Source organism: Loxodonta africana, chromosome X (assembly GCF_030014295.1).
Source record: "Loxodonta africana isolate mLoxAfr1 chromosome X, mLoxAfr1.hap2, whole genome shotgun sequence".
Taxonomy (NCBI): Eukaryota; Metazoa; Chordata; class Mammalia; order Proboscidea; family Elephantidae; genus Loxodonta; species Loxodonta africana.
This window is the reverse complement of record NC_087369.1, coordinates 88,518,230-88,535,202: the sequence shown is the minus strand read 5'-3', so window position 1 is coordinate 88,535,202 and position 16,973 is coordinate 88,518,230. Positions and strand designations below refer to the sequence as shown.

Here is a 16,973-nt window from a genome sequence, read left to right as displayed (position 1 = left end):
CTATCCTTTTTATTTCTGTAGGGTCATTTGTAATGTCCGCACTTTTGTTCCTAGTTTTAGGTGTTTGCATCTTCTCTTTTTTTCTTTGTCTAGCCAAAGGCTTGTGAATTTTATTGCCGTTTTCAAAACAACAACTTTTGGTTTTGTTGATTTTCTCTTTTTTATTTTTCTGTTTTGTATTTCATTTATTTTTGCTCTGATCTTTGTTACTTCCTTTGTTCTGGTAGCTTTAGGTATAGTTTCTTTCTTTTCTAGTTCCTCAAGGTGTACAGTTAGGTTATTGATTCGAGATCTTTTTTCTTTTTTAACGTAGGTTTTATTGCTATATATTTCCTTCTGAGAACTGCTTTCACTGCATCGCATAGGTTTTTAAAATATTTTTTATTGTGCTTTAGGTGAAAGTTTACAGCTCAAGTTGGTTACAGCTCAAGTTGGTTTCTCATTCAAAAAATTATACACATATTGTTTTGTGACATTGGTCGAAACCTCCACAATGTGACAGTATGCTCCCCCTTTCTACCCTGGGTTCCCTGGGTTCATTTGTCCAGTTCCTGTCCTTTTCTGCCTTTTCATCGTGGTTTTGGACAGGAGCTGACCATTTGGTCTCGTATATTTGATTGAACTGAGAAGCACTTTCCTCACAGGTGTTATTTTTTTTTTTTTAGGCCTGTCTAATCTTTGTCTGAAAAATGGGCTTTGGGAATGATTTCTGTTCTGGGATAACAGAGTGTCTGGGGGACATAGTTTCAGGGGTTCCTCCAGTCTCTATCAGACCAGTAAGTCTGGTCTCTTTATGTGAATTTGAAATCCATTCTACATTTTTTTCCTGCTCTGTCTGAGACTCTGTTGTGTTCCCTATCAGGGCTGTCCTCTGTGGTAGCCAGGCACCATCTAGCTCTTTTGGTCTCAGGCTAGTGGAGTCTCTGGTTAATTTGGTCCTTTAGTCCTTTGGGCTAGTATTTTCCATGTGTCTTTGGTTTTCTTGATTTTCCTTTGCTGCAGGTGGGATGGGACCAATAGATGTATCTTAGATGGCCGCTCGCAAGCTTTTAAGACCCCAGACACTCACCAAAGTAGGATGTAGAACATTTTCTTCATAAACTATGTTATGCCAATTTACCCAGATGTCCCCTGAGACTATGGTCCCCAGCTATGGCCCCAACTACTTGGTCCCTCAAAGTGGTCGGATGTGTCTAGGAAGCTTCTGTGCTTTTGCTTTGGTCCAGTTGTGCTGACTTCCCCTGTATTGTGTGTTGTCCTTCCTTCACTGAAGTTGACACTTGTCTACTATCTAGTTAGTGATTTTGCCACCTCCTCTCTCCCCACCCTTGTAATCATCAACAAATATTTTTTTCTGTGTGTGAACCTTTTCTTGAGTTCTTATAATAGTGATCTCATACAATGTTTGTCCTTTTGTGGCTGACTTATTTCACGCAGCATAGTGCCCTCCAGATTCATCCATGTTTTGTGGGATGTTTCCTGGATTCATCATTGTTCTTTACCGTTGCATAGTATTCCATTGTGTGTATGTATCATAATTTGTTTATCCATTTGTCTGTTGATGGGCATTCGGTTGTTTCCAAAGAAAGACTTAATTTTCTACTTTGTTATTTATTTTTTTGTGTGTGACTTTACCTACTTTCTTCCATTTTTCCTCCAATTCTGACTTCTTTTGTGTATAGTTTTTTTTTGTGTGTGCTGAACTATTTTGTTTCCCTTCTTTCCTTTTGTGTATAATTTTTAAAGTTAGCTTCTTTTTGATTACCATGAGGATTACATTTACTATTTTACATAACAGTCTGGCTTATATGGATACTAACTTAATTTCAGCAACATGGGAAAAGCATATACTTACGCCACTCTTTCCCCATCCCTGTTTATCTTGCTGTTATCACTGATTAAATCTTTATACCTCAGTTACTCTAATTCACATTTAAATTTATCCTTATATTTGTTTATTTAATGCTTTTTTCCTCTATAAAGCATGAAAGACATACCAGTTGTATTTGCCTACAAATGATATCTTTACTCTGGTTTTTATACTTTCAGGACATTTCCTTTAATGAATATTTTTCCCCCCTGTATGTACAACTTCAGGTTACTATCAGGTGTCCTTACTTTGCCTTCTGGAGTACTCCCTTTAGCATATCTTGTATGGCTGGTCGGGTGGTAACAAATTCCTTTAGCTTTTCATGACCCCAGCAGTTTTGAAGAACGTTATTTGTCTAATGCTTTTATACCTGTCTAATGTTTTCACATGATTAGATTGTGGTTATTTTGCATTTTGATCAGAACATCACAGGAATGATGTGTCCTTGGTACATCATATCAAGGGTACATGACGTCAGTATGTCTTATTACTGGTGTTATCAACCTTGATTTCCTGGTTAAATTGTGTCTGCTTGGTTTTTCCACTGTAGAAAAAAAGATACTGTTTTTTAAATTTGTATTTAATGAATATGGTCGCTATGAATCGGAATCGACTCAACGGCACTGGGTTTGGTTTGGGTTTGGCTCATAATCAGATACTTTGAGACTGTGCAAATATGCCGTTTTTCATATTAAACATTTTATTAGAACTGTGTCTTTACAACATATCTAACATGGCATGTCCCACAGACAAATATTTAAGGAAAAAATTTCCATGTACAATTACTGGTACACAAATTTAAGAACATAATTAAAACTAAGCTAAATATTTTTATATATACATATTCTAATTCATGTCAGTGACCTGGAATACCTGAGTTTTCAAGTTGTTGATTTTCCAGATAGTGTAAAACATTTTTTTTATCCACTTTATGGCAGACACAGCCCATTAAGAAAGAATAACTTTGGTTGATAGATGCTGTTTCCCAAAGATCACACAGAAGTCCTCAGTGGGATTAAGATTTCTATTCAGAGTTTCTTCCAAGTGGAGGTTAGTCTGTGATGTAAGGAAGGATTCCCATGAAGTAAGGCATTGTTCTTAATAGCTGATATTCTCCTCGGCCATATCTGTAAATGCTGACCTGTTATCATTTTGCATATTTTGTTTCCATTTTTCCCAGTCTGCTTTCAGGGCATTATTAGCACATTCCACTTTATCTTCAAGTTTTCCAGTCTCTTCTGTAAGCAGCTCAGTATCTGCCTTTTTGTAGGTCAAAGCTTCAACTTTGGAATCCAGTTCTGCTTGTATTTGGTCTCTTCATAACACCCACTAACATTTCATTATAAAGCACATACTCATGTATGACAGGCAGCAGTGTCTCAGAGAGTCCAGACGTCTGTTTTTCAGAGGCCTCACAGCATTTGTCAGTGCAGCTGGCAACACCTTTTAGGCTATCAACCAGATCCACTTCTGACACTGACCACAGAATATGAATTGGGCCATATTCTTTGATTTCCTCAAAATATTCCCTTTCTTCCTTGTAAATTCTCTGATATATTTTATCGATCAAGCTTATTTTCTGGCTAAATGTTTCAATAAAGTTATTCATATCCATGAACTCTTCTGTGTGATTTTTAACTCATTGAGGATGCAACAGCTCTGTTTGGCCCATTGAGCTTAGCAATCTAGGCCCTTGCTTCTTGTGAGAAGAGAGTTCCCATGCTTGTGCAGTCAGAAAAACTTTAAAGTCTTCATTAAATGTTAAAGTTGGATGATCAGCAATTCGATTAAAAATTTATGCAGTGCCTTTCTCGTGTCTCAATGAAGTCATCATTGAAGCATTCCACCATTCCTTTCACTATAAACTTTTCTGGCAATGGAGGAATAATCAGAGTGGGATGTGCTTCTTCAAATTTTCCCTTCAACCACAGGAAATCTTGGTAACGTCTTCTAACTTCAAATTCACTACAGTCAAATTCACTATGAGATGTCTTAGTAATCTATAAGTATGAAGGTTTCAGTTGCAGCACCATGGCTTTCAGGTTCATCAGCTGTAATGAAGAGATCCTTCAAATCCAGCTCATCTTCAAATTTGATTTGGTTTATCATTGATAAAGGGGATGTTGGTATCATAGGGCTGAAGGAATTCATGTCCATCAGTGAGGCATCCTTACTGAACACCTCCAGGTCGTCCTTGTCCTCATCCAGATCGAGCAGCTCGCCCTGCAGCAGGGCAGAGGAGCCACTGCTGCCTGACAGGAGGGCGCCGCTCCCCGGGCTCTCTGTGCCGTTGCCTCCAGCCAGGAGGCCCGAGGAGTGCGGCCGAGATGCCCGGCCCTCGCCCTCCATCCTTGCCACGGGCCTAGCTCCACCCTGAGCATGCTCATTGGCTTCCTCGCATCCTGTGCCTCCAGGGCAGGCCCCTGGCCCCTAGCCCACTGCACGGACAGGGAACTCGAGAAGAGCTGCTGCGGGGCTCCTGGGGCATCCCCACCTGGCCTGAGGCCTGCTGGAGGCCAAGGAGTGGTCGGACTCTGGCTAGGGTGGGGAAAGGGACCTTTTCATCATATTTTGCACACTAATTTTTAGTGTCCCATGTGCTTGAAACAGTTGTTTGCCTTAGGGTGATGCTCTTTTTTTTTTTTTTATTATTATTCATGTAGTAATTGTAAGGAAGAACTGTGTTTTCTCCTATTTCTTTATTCCATTATTTATATTAATATGGACTCCTGAATATTTTTTATTTTTTGAATTATAATCCAATACTGTTATTATTTTATTGCTCAAATTGTTCCACCTTTGGCCACTGGGAGCTCCTTCAGATTGGCTCCTATGCCCTTTCAACATGCGCCCATCGTGTTTTGAACACCTCCTTAATTTCTAGCACCGTAAAATGTTCTAGTCTTATCTTGTATTTTCCCTGCCGTGCTTCCTGTAGCTAGAAAGATGGATCTTTTCTCAAGATTTTAGGTGTCTGTGGCATAGTAGCAGCTGTGGTACAGAAATGGGAGAGAGAAAAAAACATGGCAATTCCCCTTATACTCTCCGGGCATGTAGGGCCCCTTTTTCCTGTTTTGTGGTTAAGGAAGAGGAGGTTTCTCCTGGAGTTTTGCTGTCAGCATCCTCTGCATAGTATCCTGGATTCTGCTTGCCTTCTGGTCAGAGCCAGGAAACAGAGGAGGGAGCAAACAAACAAACAAACAAAAGACACGTCTTTAATTTCCCCCTTTTTTCAGAGGATTCTTTACTCGAATTTTGACTTCAATCTCCGATCTGCCTGTTGTTTTTTTTCCACAGTCCTTAGGTAGTTTCTTTATTCTATCAATAGTTTTTAGTTGTAATCACCAGGGGAAGAACTCTGTAATTGCCTTACTCCATCTTGGCCAGCCTACTTTGATTGTTTTGAATATTTAGAAATCTTTTTGGTTAAAGTATGTTTGGTATTTGCTTATCTTTATTGACAGGTAAATGATATTCATTTTATCAGTCCATATGCAGCTGAATACTTAATCTACATCTTAAGTAGAATCAAAGTTGAGCAATCATATTTTAATTTATAAATACCTTCTAAGTCATTAACTGTAGCCTGGTCTTTATTATGTAGTAGCCATTAATGTACATATCATAGATATTCTTCCCAGTGCTCTAAGTATTAATGAGAAGTTACAGATAAATTAAGTGAATTGCGTTTCTGTTGAGTTTTGATAACTTAATTTTTTTTTTAATTGAAGTGAGCAGTGATGATTCAGAAGATTCTGATTTTCAAGAATCTGGAGTTAGTGAAGAAGTTAGTGAATCTGAAGATGAACAGCGGCCCAGAACAAGGTAAGCATTGTACTGCTTTTTCAAAAATTTTAGGAATTAATCTGAATAACTATCTTCAAATTATTTGTAAAATGGTTGCTGTTATTAAGTAAACTATTTAATAATTTGATTTGAAACTAATTGTCAAAATTATTAATTTAAAAAGAGTATATATATAGACATATTTTATCTGTAGTTGAATTATGTATTCTAACCTAGGAGGAGTTTTAGTGTGCAAAAACACTCGACTACAGATTTTGGTTTTTGTGGGGGAAGGCTGTAGTGTAGTATATAAAAGCACAGGCTGTGTAGGCGGAAGTGTCCCAGTATATCTCCTGGTCTGCTGCTCTCTGTTTTTATATTTTGTATTTCAGTTTTCTCATCTGTAAAATGAAGATAATTATAGTATTTATTGATTATTGTGGGGATTAAAATAGATGATGCATATAAAAGGCTTATGACACTGCCTACCTGTCAAATAGTAAGTGTTCAGTAAAATGTTAAGTTTTGTTTTTAGTAGTACTACTCGTATGGAGCCCTGGTGGTGCAGTGGTTAAGAGCTCGGCTGCTAACCAAAAGGTCAGCAGTGGCTTTGGCTATCTGGGGCTTCTTGCAGTTTCGTATGAATTTGAGACTAAGCTTTTGCAAAAGCTTCTGCAAAAAGGCTTTTGGTATTTTGATAGGGATTGTGTTGAGTCTGTCAATAGTCTTAGATAGTATTGACATCTTAACAATACTAAGTTTTCCAATTCATGAACATGAGATGTCCTTGTTTATTTAGGTCTTTTTAAAATTTCTTTTGTCAAGTTTTATAGTTTTTAGTAAACAAATCTTATTTGTAGGTATTGTAAATGGAATTGTTATCTTAATTTCTTTCTCAGATTGTTTATTGTTGGTGTATAGAAATACAACTAATTTGCATATGTTGATCTTGTACCCTGTAACTTTGCTGTATTCTTTTATTAGCTGTAGTGGCTTCCTTGTGGATTTTTTTTTGGATTTTGTATATATAGGATCATGTCATCTGCAAATAGACATAGTCTAACTTTTTTCTTAGCAATTTGGTTGCCTATTTGCTCTGGCTAGAACTTCCAGTACAATGTTGAATAACCATGGTGAAAGTTAGCATCTTTGTCTTGGTCCTTATCTTAGAGGCAATATTTGTCCTTCTCCATTGAATATGATGTTAGCTGTGGGTTTTACATAAATGCCTTTTATCATGTTGAGGATTTTCTCTTCTATTCCTAGTTTTGTTGAGTGTTGTTATCACGAAAGGCTGTTGAATTTTGTCAAATACCTTTCCTCTGTCAATTGAGATGATTATGAGGTTCATTTCTTTTTTCCCATTACTGCGATGTATAACATTGATTGATTTTCTAATGTTGAACTAGCCTTGCATTCCTAGGATAAAGAACAATATAATCCTTTTAATACGCTTTTGGATACAGCTTGCTAGTATTTTGTTGAGAATTTGCTTCTGTATTCAAAAGGGATATTGGTCTGTAGTTTTCTTGTGGTGTCTTTATCTGGCTTTGGTGTCAGAGTAATACTGCCCTCATAGAGTGAGTTAGGAAGTGTTCCCTCTTCTGTTGTTTTTGAAGACTTTGAGAAGGCTTTCTGTTAATTCTTCTTTAAGTATTTTATAGAATTCACCTGTGAAGCCATCTGGCCCCCAACTTTTCTTTGTTGGGAGCTTTTATTTATTTTTTATTGTAGTGAAAACGTCTGCAACAAAACATGCCAATTCAACAATTTCTACATGTATAATTCAGTGACATTGTTTACATTCTTCAGGTTGTGAAAGGATATCTTCCTATCCTTTTCGAAATGATTCCACCAGATTAACTTAAACTCAGTGCCCCCTAAGAAAAACTCCTCTTTCCACCTCCCTCCCACTTCTGGTAACCACTAATAACTTGGTTTCTGTATATTTGCTTATTTCGTGTAAGTGAGGTCATATAGTATTTGTCCTTTTTGTGACACAGTATTTTCAAGGTTCGTCGATGTTGTGTCATGCACCAGAACTTCATTTTTATTCATGCCTGAGTAATATTCCATTGTATGTATATACCACATTTTGTTTATCCATTCATCTGTAAATGGGCATTTCGGTTGTTTCCACTCTTTGGCTGTTGTGAAAAGCGCTGCAGTGAATACTGGTGTACAGTTCTGGGAGGATGTGATTACTGATTCAATCTCTTCACTTGTTCTGGATTTGTTGAGATTTTCTATTTCTTCTTGAGTCATATTTATGTAGTTTATGTGCTTCCAGGAATTTGCCCATTTTGTCTAGGCTATATAAATTGTTGGCATACAATTGTTCATAGTACTCTCTTATAATCTTTTTTATTTCAGTACAGTAGGTAGTAGTGTCCTTACTTTGATTTCTGATTTTAGATATTTGCCTTATCTTTCTTTTCCTTTGTCAGTCTTAGCTAAAAGTTTGTTGGTTTTATTGATCTTTTCAAAGAACCAACTTCTGCTTTTGTTGATTCTGTCTGTTGTTTTTCTCTTCTATGTTTCATTAAATTCTGCTCTAATCTTTGTTATTTCCTTCCTTCTGGTAGCTTTAGGCTTAGTTTGTTCTTCTTTTTCTAGTTCTTAAAGTTGTAGAGTTAAGCTATTTATTTGAGATCTTTCTTAGCATAATCGTTTACCAGTATAAATTTTCTTGTAAGCACTGTCGTCATTGTGTCCATATGTTTTGCTTTCCTTTTTATCTATAAGTATTTTCTGATTTATTGTTTGAACCACTGGTTGTTTAATAGTATGTAATTTGATTCCCACATATTTATGTAATTTCCAGTTTTCATTGTTTTATTGATTTCTAGTTAATCTTTGTGGTTGGAGAAGATGCTTTGCATAATATCAATCTTTGAGGCTCATTTTGTGGCCTATCATACGATCCATTTTTGTGAGTGATTCACGTGATATGCACCGGAGAAGAATGTGTATTGTCCTGTTGTTAGGTGGAGTGTGTTTGTACGTCTGCTAGTTCTAATTGGTTTATAGTGTTGTTCAGATCTTCCACTTCCTTATTGATCTTCTCGATGTTCTCTCCATTACTGAAGTGGTGAATTGAAGTCTCCGACTATTTTTTTTTGTTGTTGTTGTTCAATTCTGTCAGTGTTTCCTGCTTATATTTTGGGGTTCTGATTTTAGGTGCATATGTAATTGTTTTATCTTCTTGATGAATTGACCCTTTTATCATTATTTACAATCCCTTTTTTGTCCCTTGTAACAGATTTTGACTTAAAATGTATATTGTCTTATATTTATATAACCATACCCTCTCTTTTGATTACTGTTTTCATGGGATTTTTTTCCTCATCTTTTCAGTAACTTTTTAAAATTGTAGTAAATATATATGTAACAGACATTTGCCATTTTAACATTTGTTCCATGTACAATTAATTGAAATTGCACTCATCATGTTGTTCAGACATTGCCATTACTTGTTTCCAGGCCTTTCCATCACCTCTAACAGAAGCTCAGTGTCCCCTAAGCGATCCTTTCACTTTTAGCCTATTCCTGTCTTTTGGTGTAAGGTTTGTGTGTTGTAGACATCATATAGGTGGATCTTTTTTTTTAAATCTTTTATTGTTTTTGCTTAATATCTCATTATATAGATATACCATATTTTATCTATTTATTAGTTGATGAAAAACATTTATGTATAAGTGTTTTGGTCATATAGGTTTTCTTTTTATTTAGGTATACATCTAAGAGTAGAATTGTTCAGCCATGTTGTAACCCTGTTTTTAACTTTTTGAGGAATTACCAGTGTTTTGTACATCAGCTGTACCATTTTACATTCCCGCTAGCAAAGAACGAGGGCTCCAATTTCTCACCGGCACTTATTTTCTTTTCTTTTAAGATAGCTATCTTAGTAGTTGTAAGGAAACCCTGGTGGCACAGTGGTTAAGAGCTATGGCTGCTAAGCAAAGGGACGGCAGTTCAAATCCATCCCCCAGGCGTTCCCTAGAAACCATATGAGGCAGTTCTACTCTGTCCTGTAGGGTCGCTGTGAGTTGGACTTGACTCGATGGCAACGAGTTTGGTTTTTCTTTTTTTTTTTAGTAGATGTAAAATGCTATTTCATGTGGTTTTGATTTGCATTCCTCTAATGACTGATTATTTTGAGCATATTTTCATGTGCTTATTGACCATTTGCATATCTTCTTTAGAAAAGTATCTATTTTCCAAATGTCTATCCAAATTATTTTCTCAATTTTTAATTGGTTTATTTGTCTTTTTGATTTGTGAGAGGTCTTTAGATACTCTGGGTACTAGACCCTTATCAGATCTGTGATTTGCGAATATATTCTCCCATTCTGTAGGTTGTGTTTTCACCTTCTTGAGGGCATCCTTGAAGCACAAATTAAAGAAGAAAATAATACCATGTTTTCAGTGAAGGTTTACACAGCAGATTAGGCTCCCGTTCAACAATTTCTACACAAATTGTTTAGTGATGTTGTTTATATTTTTTTTACAGTGCGTGAACACTCAATATTTCTGTTCTTGGTTTTTCCATTTCCGTTCATATAGTTTCCCAGCCCCCTTACGTTTTTATCTTTGTTTTACAGTATTTGTTGACTGTTTGACTATATAGATGGTTTTTCAAAGGAGCACAGTATTCACAGGTGACATCCTATATTTTGTGAGCTAATGTGTTATTTCTCTGAAAGGTAACCTCGGAGGCTAATTTGGGTTCAGAGTTTAAAGAGTATCTCAGGGCAGTAGCCTCGGTTAGTGTTCCAGTCTCAGCCAGTCCAGTAAATCTGTTTGTTTCTTTTTGTTTTTAAGGAATTTGAGGTTCCATTCTATATTTTCCCTATTCTGTTAGAGTTTCCAAGGAGCACCTGGCAGATTGAACCGCTGACCCTTTGGCTAGCAGCCATAGCACTTAACCACTACGCCACCAGGGTTTCCCTCATTCTATTAAAAAAAAATTAGGATCCATATATTGTGGCCCTGGTCAGAATGGTCGGTTGTGGTAGGCGGGCACCATCTAGTTCTACTGGTCTCAGGGCAGATGAGGCTGTGGTTCATGTAGACCGTTAGTCCTGTAGACTAATTTCTTCTTAGAGTCTTTGGTTACCTTCTTTTTCTTTTGCTCCAGATGAGTAGAGACCCATAGTTGTATCTTAGATGGCCTCTCACAAGCTTTTAAGACTTGAGACACTACTCGCTAAACTAGGATGTAGAATATAAACTTTATGAATTACGTTATGCCAGTTGACTGAAATGTCCGACAAGACTATGGTTCTAATTCTTCAAACCCAGGAAACCAATCCTGTGAGGTGTTTGGTTATATCTAAGATGTATTTGTAACTGTACATATATACCTATACATATTTATGTCTACATGCATACACATATATTTTTTGGTTGTTGTTGGTGTTGATTCAAAATTATATATGTCATAGCAATTACCAAAAGGTTGTGTTATTTTGTGTACATTTTAATGACATCGTTTACCTTTGTCAAGCTGTGCACACTTGATCCTCATTTGGGTGTTACCTTTTCCATCACTAAAAATTATAAGTGTCTACAGTCTAGAGAGTGAATCCCCCCGCACCCCAATCCCTGGTAACCAGTAATGAACATTAGTTTCTGTGTATTTGCCTGTTCATGTCAAGCACAAATGTTTTTAATCTTAATGAAGTCCAGTTTATTGTTTTTTTGTTGCTTGTGCTTTTGGCATCATAGCTGAGCAACTATTGCCAGGGTCTCTCATGTTTTCTTCTTAAGGGTTTTATGATTTTAGCTTTACATTTAGGTCTTTGATTCTTTTTTGAGTTTTTGTATATGGTGTGATATAAAGGTCCAACTTCATTGTTTTGCACAGGTATATCCTGTAGTCTCAGCATCATTTGTTGAAAAGACTATTCTTTCCCTATTGAATTGTCTGGACACCATTGTGGAAAATCAGTAGACTTTAAATGTAGAGCTTTTTTTTTTTCCCCTGAACTCTCAGTTCCATTTCTTTGATCTGTATGTATATCCTTACTCTAGTGTCACAATGTGTTGATTACTGTAGCTTTGTGTACCAGTTTCTAAGCCCAGAAAAACTTTTCTTACAAGAGTTGTCATTATTGTTCTTTTAAATCTCTGTGTCTTGATAATAAGTAATATTATCCAACTTCTATAATTGTTTGCTATTTTTTATAGTGAATATTTTTTATGTGTACACAGGCCATTTGTGTTTCTGACTACAAGAGATTTTGAGCAGTCCTAAAGTCCCTTTATCTGTCTCCTTACTCCTATGCTGAACGTCTCCTCTGAATAACTTAAAATGTTTATCATTAGATTAGAATTAAGAGATAGGCTTTTGCTTGACTGTTCTCTTTGAAGCGACATGAAGTTTTTTGCTTTTTTTTAATCTCTTCTTTTTTTAGGGATGGGAAGTAGAGTAGCTCAAAAATAGTGTATAATTCACTTAAGGAAGCTTAACATGTATTATATTTTGCATTTTAATTTTTTTTCAGGTCTGCAAAGAAAGCAGAGTTGGAAGAAAATCAGCGGAGTTATAAGCAGAAAAAGAAAAGGCGACGCATTAAGGTTCAGGAAGATTCATCCAGTGAAAACAAGGTAGTAATGCCATTTACTGTGTGCTGAAAGTATAACTGAGACAGTAAACTATTGTAAATGTGCTATTATGTCTTCTGTGTTTCATTCAGTAATTACATCCTGCTGGTTTATTTACATTTGCACTTAAAATAGATTGGTTTATTGATGTACTATTGACTTTTTTTTCCTGTACCTTAACTAAGTCTAATTGAAATTTTAAGCTCTTCTAATTCACAATTTTACATTCTCAGAGCTATAGAATGGATAGGAAGTGCTCTGCCTATTTTCTAAGAGATAAAACAGTTTATTTTGGGCAATGACTTATGTGTGAATAAGTTTATTCCGGCAATGAAGTTAGGCAATTTGAGTTTCTTCTATGTAGGCAGAATTACATAGAATAAAAGTTCCCTGTAATATGTTTGATTCTATCCATACCATTCTTCATTGCTAAATATTATTCTAAATCTTTTCACTATGTTTTTCTTTTACCTTGCTTGATATATTAATTAATGGAGTGTGAAATGATAAACTTAAAAAACTTTGTAATCATTATATAACAGAGTAATTCTGGGGAAGAAGAAAAGGAAGAAGAAGAAGAAGAAGAGGAAGAAGAAGAAGATGATGAAAATGATGATTCCAAGTCTCCTGGAAAAGGCAGAAAGAAAATTAGAAAGATTCTTAAAGATGATAAGCTAAGAACAGAAACACAAAATGCTCTTAAGGAAGAAGAAGAGAGGCGAAAACGTATTGCTGAGAGGGAGCGTGAGAGGGAGAAATTGAGAGAGGTAACCAATTCATTTTTATTTATGATTTCATTGATATGATATTATAATTTTCACAGGTTCGTAGATATATTTCAGTATTTTAAGAGCAGAGTGTTGTAATCCACCACAAATTTCTAGTTAAAGTTGCTTTTCCCTACCAGCAGTATCTTATGCAACTTAAAACTCCTCAATTGGCTGTATTTAAGGAGTCCTGGTAGCGCAGTAGTTAAGTGCTCGGCTGCTAACCAGAAGGTCAACAGTTTAAACCTACCAGCCACTCCATGGGAGAAAGATGTAGCGGTCTGCTTCCATAAAGATTTATAGCCTTGGAAACACTATGGGGCAGTTCTACTCTGTTCTATAGGGTCACTATGAGTCAGAATTGACATGATGGCAATGGTTTTGGTTTTTGGTTTTTAGGCTCTATTATTATTATAATTAGGTACATAGGTGTTGATATTCTTGAATGTTCACCAGAGTGATATACTAAGATTGTCGCCTATGTAGAGTAGAAAAATATTTTTAAACTATCACTTAAATCCATACAGGTTTTTAATTTCTTTACAAGCTTTTATTGTAAAAACATATATATAGAGAGAGAGAAGTAAAATTAACCTCCATGTACCCGTTTTTCAGTTACCAACACATGGCCAGTCCTGTTTTATCATTATCTTCAGATTAAAAAAGATTATTTTGGAGCAAATCCTAGACATCATATCATTCTTTCCATAAATAGTTTAGAAAGTATTGCTTAAAGATAAGGACCTTTTAAAAATTATTACACTTAAAAATTAACGATAATTCCGTAGTATCATCAAATATGTAGTTAATATTCAAAACTTCCTCATTTCCTCATAAGCACAGTAGCTGTTTTTTTTAAATGGTTAGTTTGAATCAGGATCCTGACCAGATCCATCTACATGTTATGTTATATTTGTTCACTATGTCTCAAGTCTCTTTTAATCTATAGTTTTCCCTGTTTTTCTTTTTTTTTTTCTTACAGTTAAATTTTTTCTGAAACCAGGTTGTTTGCAGCGCAGAATTTCCTTTATTTTGGATTTTGCTGGTTGCATCCCTGTGATATAGTTTCATTGGCTCCAGTATTTCCTACACACTGCTAGTTGGATCTTGTGGCTTGATCAGAGTCACTTCTTTTTTTTGGCAAAAATACTTTATATTTTTTATATGTATTTCCTCTTCCGTCTCACTAAGATTAAATTAAAAAGTCTGTTGGTTGTCTCTTTTTGTGATGTTTATCAATTTCACTTAAAATTTTTAACAACATATTTGTTGATAAATTTCTTATGTAAAAAGACATTAAAATCAATATTATTATCAATTTCTTTTTCTGGTCCATATCAGTGTACATGTGAGTGTTAACACATAACTCTAATCACTGTATGTGGTATATCCTGCATTTTCCTCTGCCATTTATTTTAGATAAATTTTGATATGTATTAACATATTCCATGTATTTTTACTTTTATTTGGTTTATTATGTGTATTTTTAATTAAATGTTTGTTTATCAAATTCAATACATGTACTTTGTTAAAATAATACTGTAAGACTATATTGACAAAACAACTGTCCTCTACCCAGAGGCCATGACTTTTAATTATTTTAGCTGTTCTTTGGTTTTACTTCTGTGTTTCTATTTCATATGATTACAATGCTATTTCTTAATTTTTCAGTTTTAGACATTACCTTTGTTCTACGAAAGATACAGATTTAGCTGTCATAAAACCAAAACCAAACCCATTGCCGTTGAGTCGATTCTTACTCATAGCGACCCTATAGGACAGAGTAGACCTGCCCCATAGAGCTTCCAAGGAGCACCTGGCGAATTTGAACTGCTGGTTAGCAGCTGTAGCACTTAACCACTACGCCACAGGGTTTCCTAGTTCTCATATTCTACCCACAAAAGACTTTCCCTCTCCCATCCTTCCATTGTGGATATATCACAATTTCTGTTGGAATCATTATTCAGTGTTTGCGTGACTATAACTATGTCAGTATTCACAGCAGAGCCACATAGTGTATAATGCATGTGTATATATTGCACGCACATGTATATATACATATTGTATAATGATCGCGTTCCTTCTCAGGTACTTTTTTGGTTTGCTTTTCCTGGAGTTAATAATGTTTTGTTTTTCTTTCTCTTAGTTTTCTGCATAACTATCGCTAATTCTTTTCTCATCTTTCGAGCAGAACGCTAAAACTACTCAATAAGTTCAAACAGATCAGGTAATTGATCAGTTCCAATTTTTTTCTTGCCTCTGTCACTAGTGGAGCCTTGTTTTCCTACTCTCATATGGCCTGCTTCATCTACTCTATTACCTTCGAAATTCTCTCAATCTGCCTCTTGTGTTAGATCTCTTCTTCCCTCATTCCTATATATTCCCAGTTACCTTACTTGCCAGAATTTTTGAGGAGGGGAAGTCATTTGACTTCAGTGGGTGAGCGTGGAGATCTGGTAGTACTATAGCCTTCCCACCAATCTTTCTTTTGCCCCTATCAATTTGTGTTAGCTGATGCCTCTTATTGTTCCTGAACCTTCTGAGGCATATCAAATCTGATACATCATTTAACACTTGTGTATATGCCTTTTGGCTTTCAATATTCTGTTGAAATTTTATCTCTGCTAGGATCTTCCTTCCTCCTTTTCTATACCTGTGTGATTATAACTGTTTTGTTCCTTTTTGTCATTTTAATAAAGAAGTATGTTGAAACTACCATTTCTAACCATTTGGCAATGATTTAGCTTGATAAAACTATTCCCAAGAAATTTAACATAATATTGTATAACCACCAATTATGAATGAATGTATTTCCCATGTTGTTGTTAGCTGCCATCTAGTTGGCCCCTGACTCACGGTGCCCCCATGCACGATAGAATAAAACATTGCCCATTCCTGCACCATGTTACTGATTGTTGGTATGCTTGACCCGGTGTTGTGGCCACTGTGTATTTTCAGTGCCTTCCAACCTAGAGGGCTCATTTGTCCGATACTGTATTGAACAGTATTCTGTTGTGATCCATAGGGTTTTCACTGACTAATTTTCAGAAGTAGATCACCAGGCCTTTCTTCCTCATCTGTATTAGTCTGGAAACTCCACTGAAACCTGTCCACCGTGGGTGACCCCGCTGGTATTTGAAATACTGTTTGCATAGCTTCCAGCATCATAGCAATACACAATCTGCCAGTTTGACAAACCAACAGACAAGTGGTGGAAACCCATATTACCCATTTTATATATTGTTGTATTGGATTTGCTAATGTTTAAAAGGATTTTTACCTCAGTGTTCAGGAACAATGTTGATCTATTGATTTCTTTCCTCGTAATGCCTTTGTCTGGTTTTGGTATCAGAGCGTACGACTGGCCTTATAAAAAGTGAGGTTTGGAAGTGTTCCCACCTTCTTTATTTTCTCAAAATTGTTTGTAGGGTAGGTATTATAGTCACCCCTTCATATCCGCAGGTTCTGCATCCTTGGATTCAACCAACTGTAGTTCAAAAAAATTCACACACAAAAAAAGTTCTAAAAAGCAAAACTTGAATTTTCCACACGCCAAGCACTGTGCTGAATCTACTCAAATGAAATGATGTGTAGGCATACCCTGCTGTAGCCTCCCACCATTTCACAGATCCTCAATCTCTCTCCAGCACTCATTGTCTGAACTTTGTTTGCCTTGCGTTTTGTCATTATTCCCCAAATGATATAGTATAAAAGCTATTTACACAACACTTACATTGTACCAGGTATTATAAGTATCCTAGAGGTGATTTAAAGTGTCCAGGAGGATGTGCATGCTTTATATGCAAATACTACACCATTTTCTATAAGGGACCTGAGCATCTGGTGGACCTGGAACCAGTCCCCTGCGGATACCGAGGGATGACTGTATTTCTAATGTGAAATTGTGTATCTGAAGCCATGGGCCAGGAGTTTTCTATCAC

At 36.0% G+C, this 16,973-nt stretch overlaps 1 protein-coding gene and 1 pseudogene across 9 annotated transcripts in view; one reads left to right on the top strand and one right to left on the bottom strand.

Moving 5' to 3' along the window:
- The window catches only part of ATRX (ATRX chromatin remodeler), a 414,424-nt gene that overhangs the window by 178,848 nt on the left and 218,603 nt on the right, over window positions 1-16,973 (top strand). For all 9 annotated transcript variants that reach the window (XR_010319813.1, XM_064278569.1, XM_064278575.1 and 6 more), the window contains 3 exons: window positions 5,602-5,695; window positions 12,166-12,268; window positions 12,808-13,032. Coding sequence is in view for 8 of the 9 variants with exons in the window: in XM_064278569.1 (XP_064134639.1) it covers window positions 5,602-5,695; window positions 12,166-12,268; window positions 12,808-13,032 (422 nt within the window). In the remaining variant the exon portion in view is untranslated. The remainder of the gene's footprint in view (window positions 1-5,601; window positions 5,696-12,165; window positions 12,269-12,807; window positions 13,033-16,973) is intronic.
- LOC104846125 (sorting nexin-7-like) lies at window positions 2,601-4,219 on the bottom strand (annotated as a pseudogene).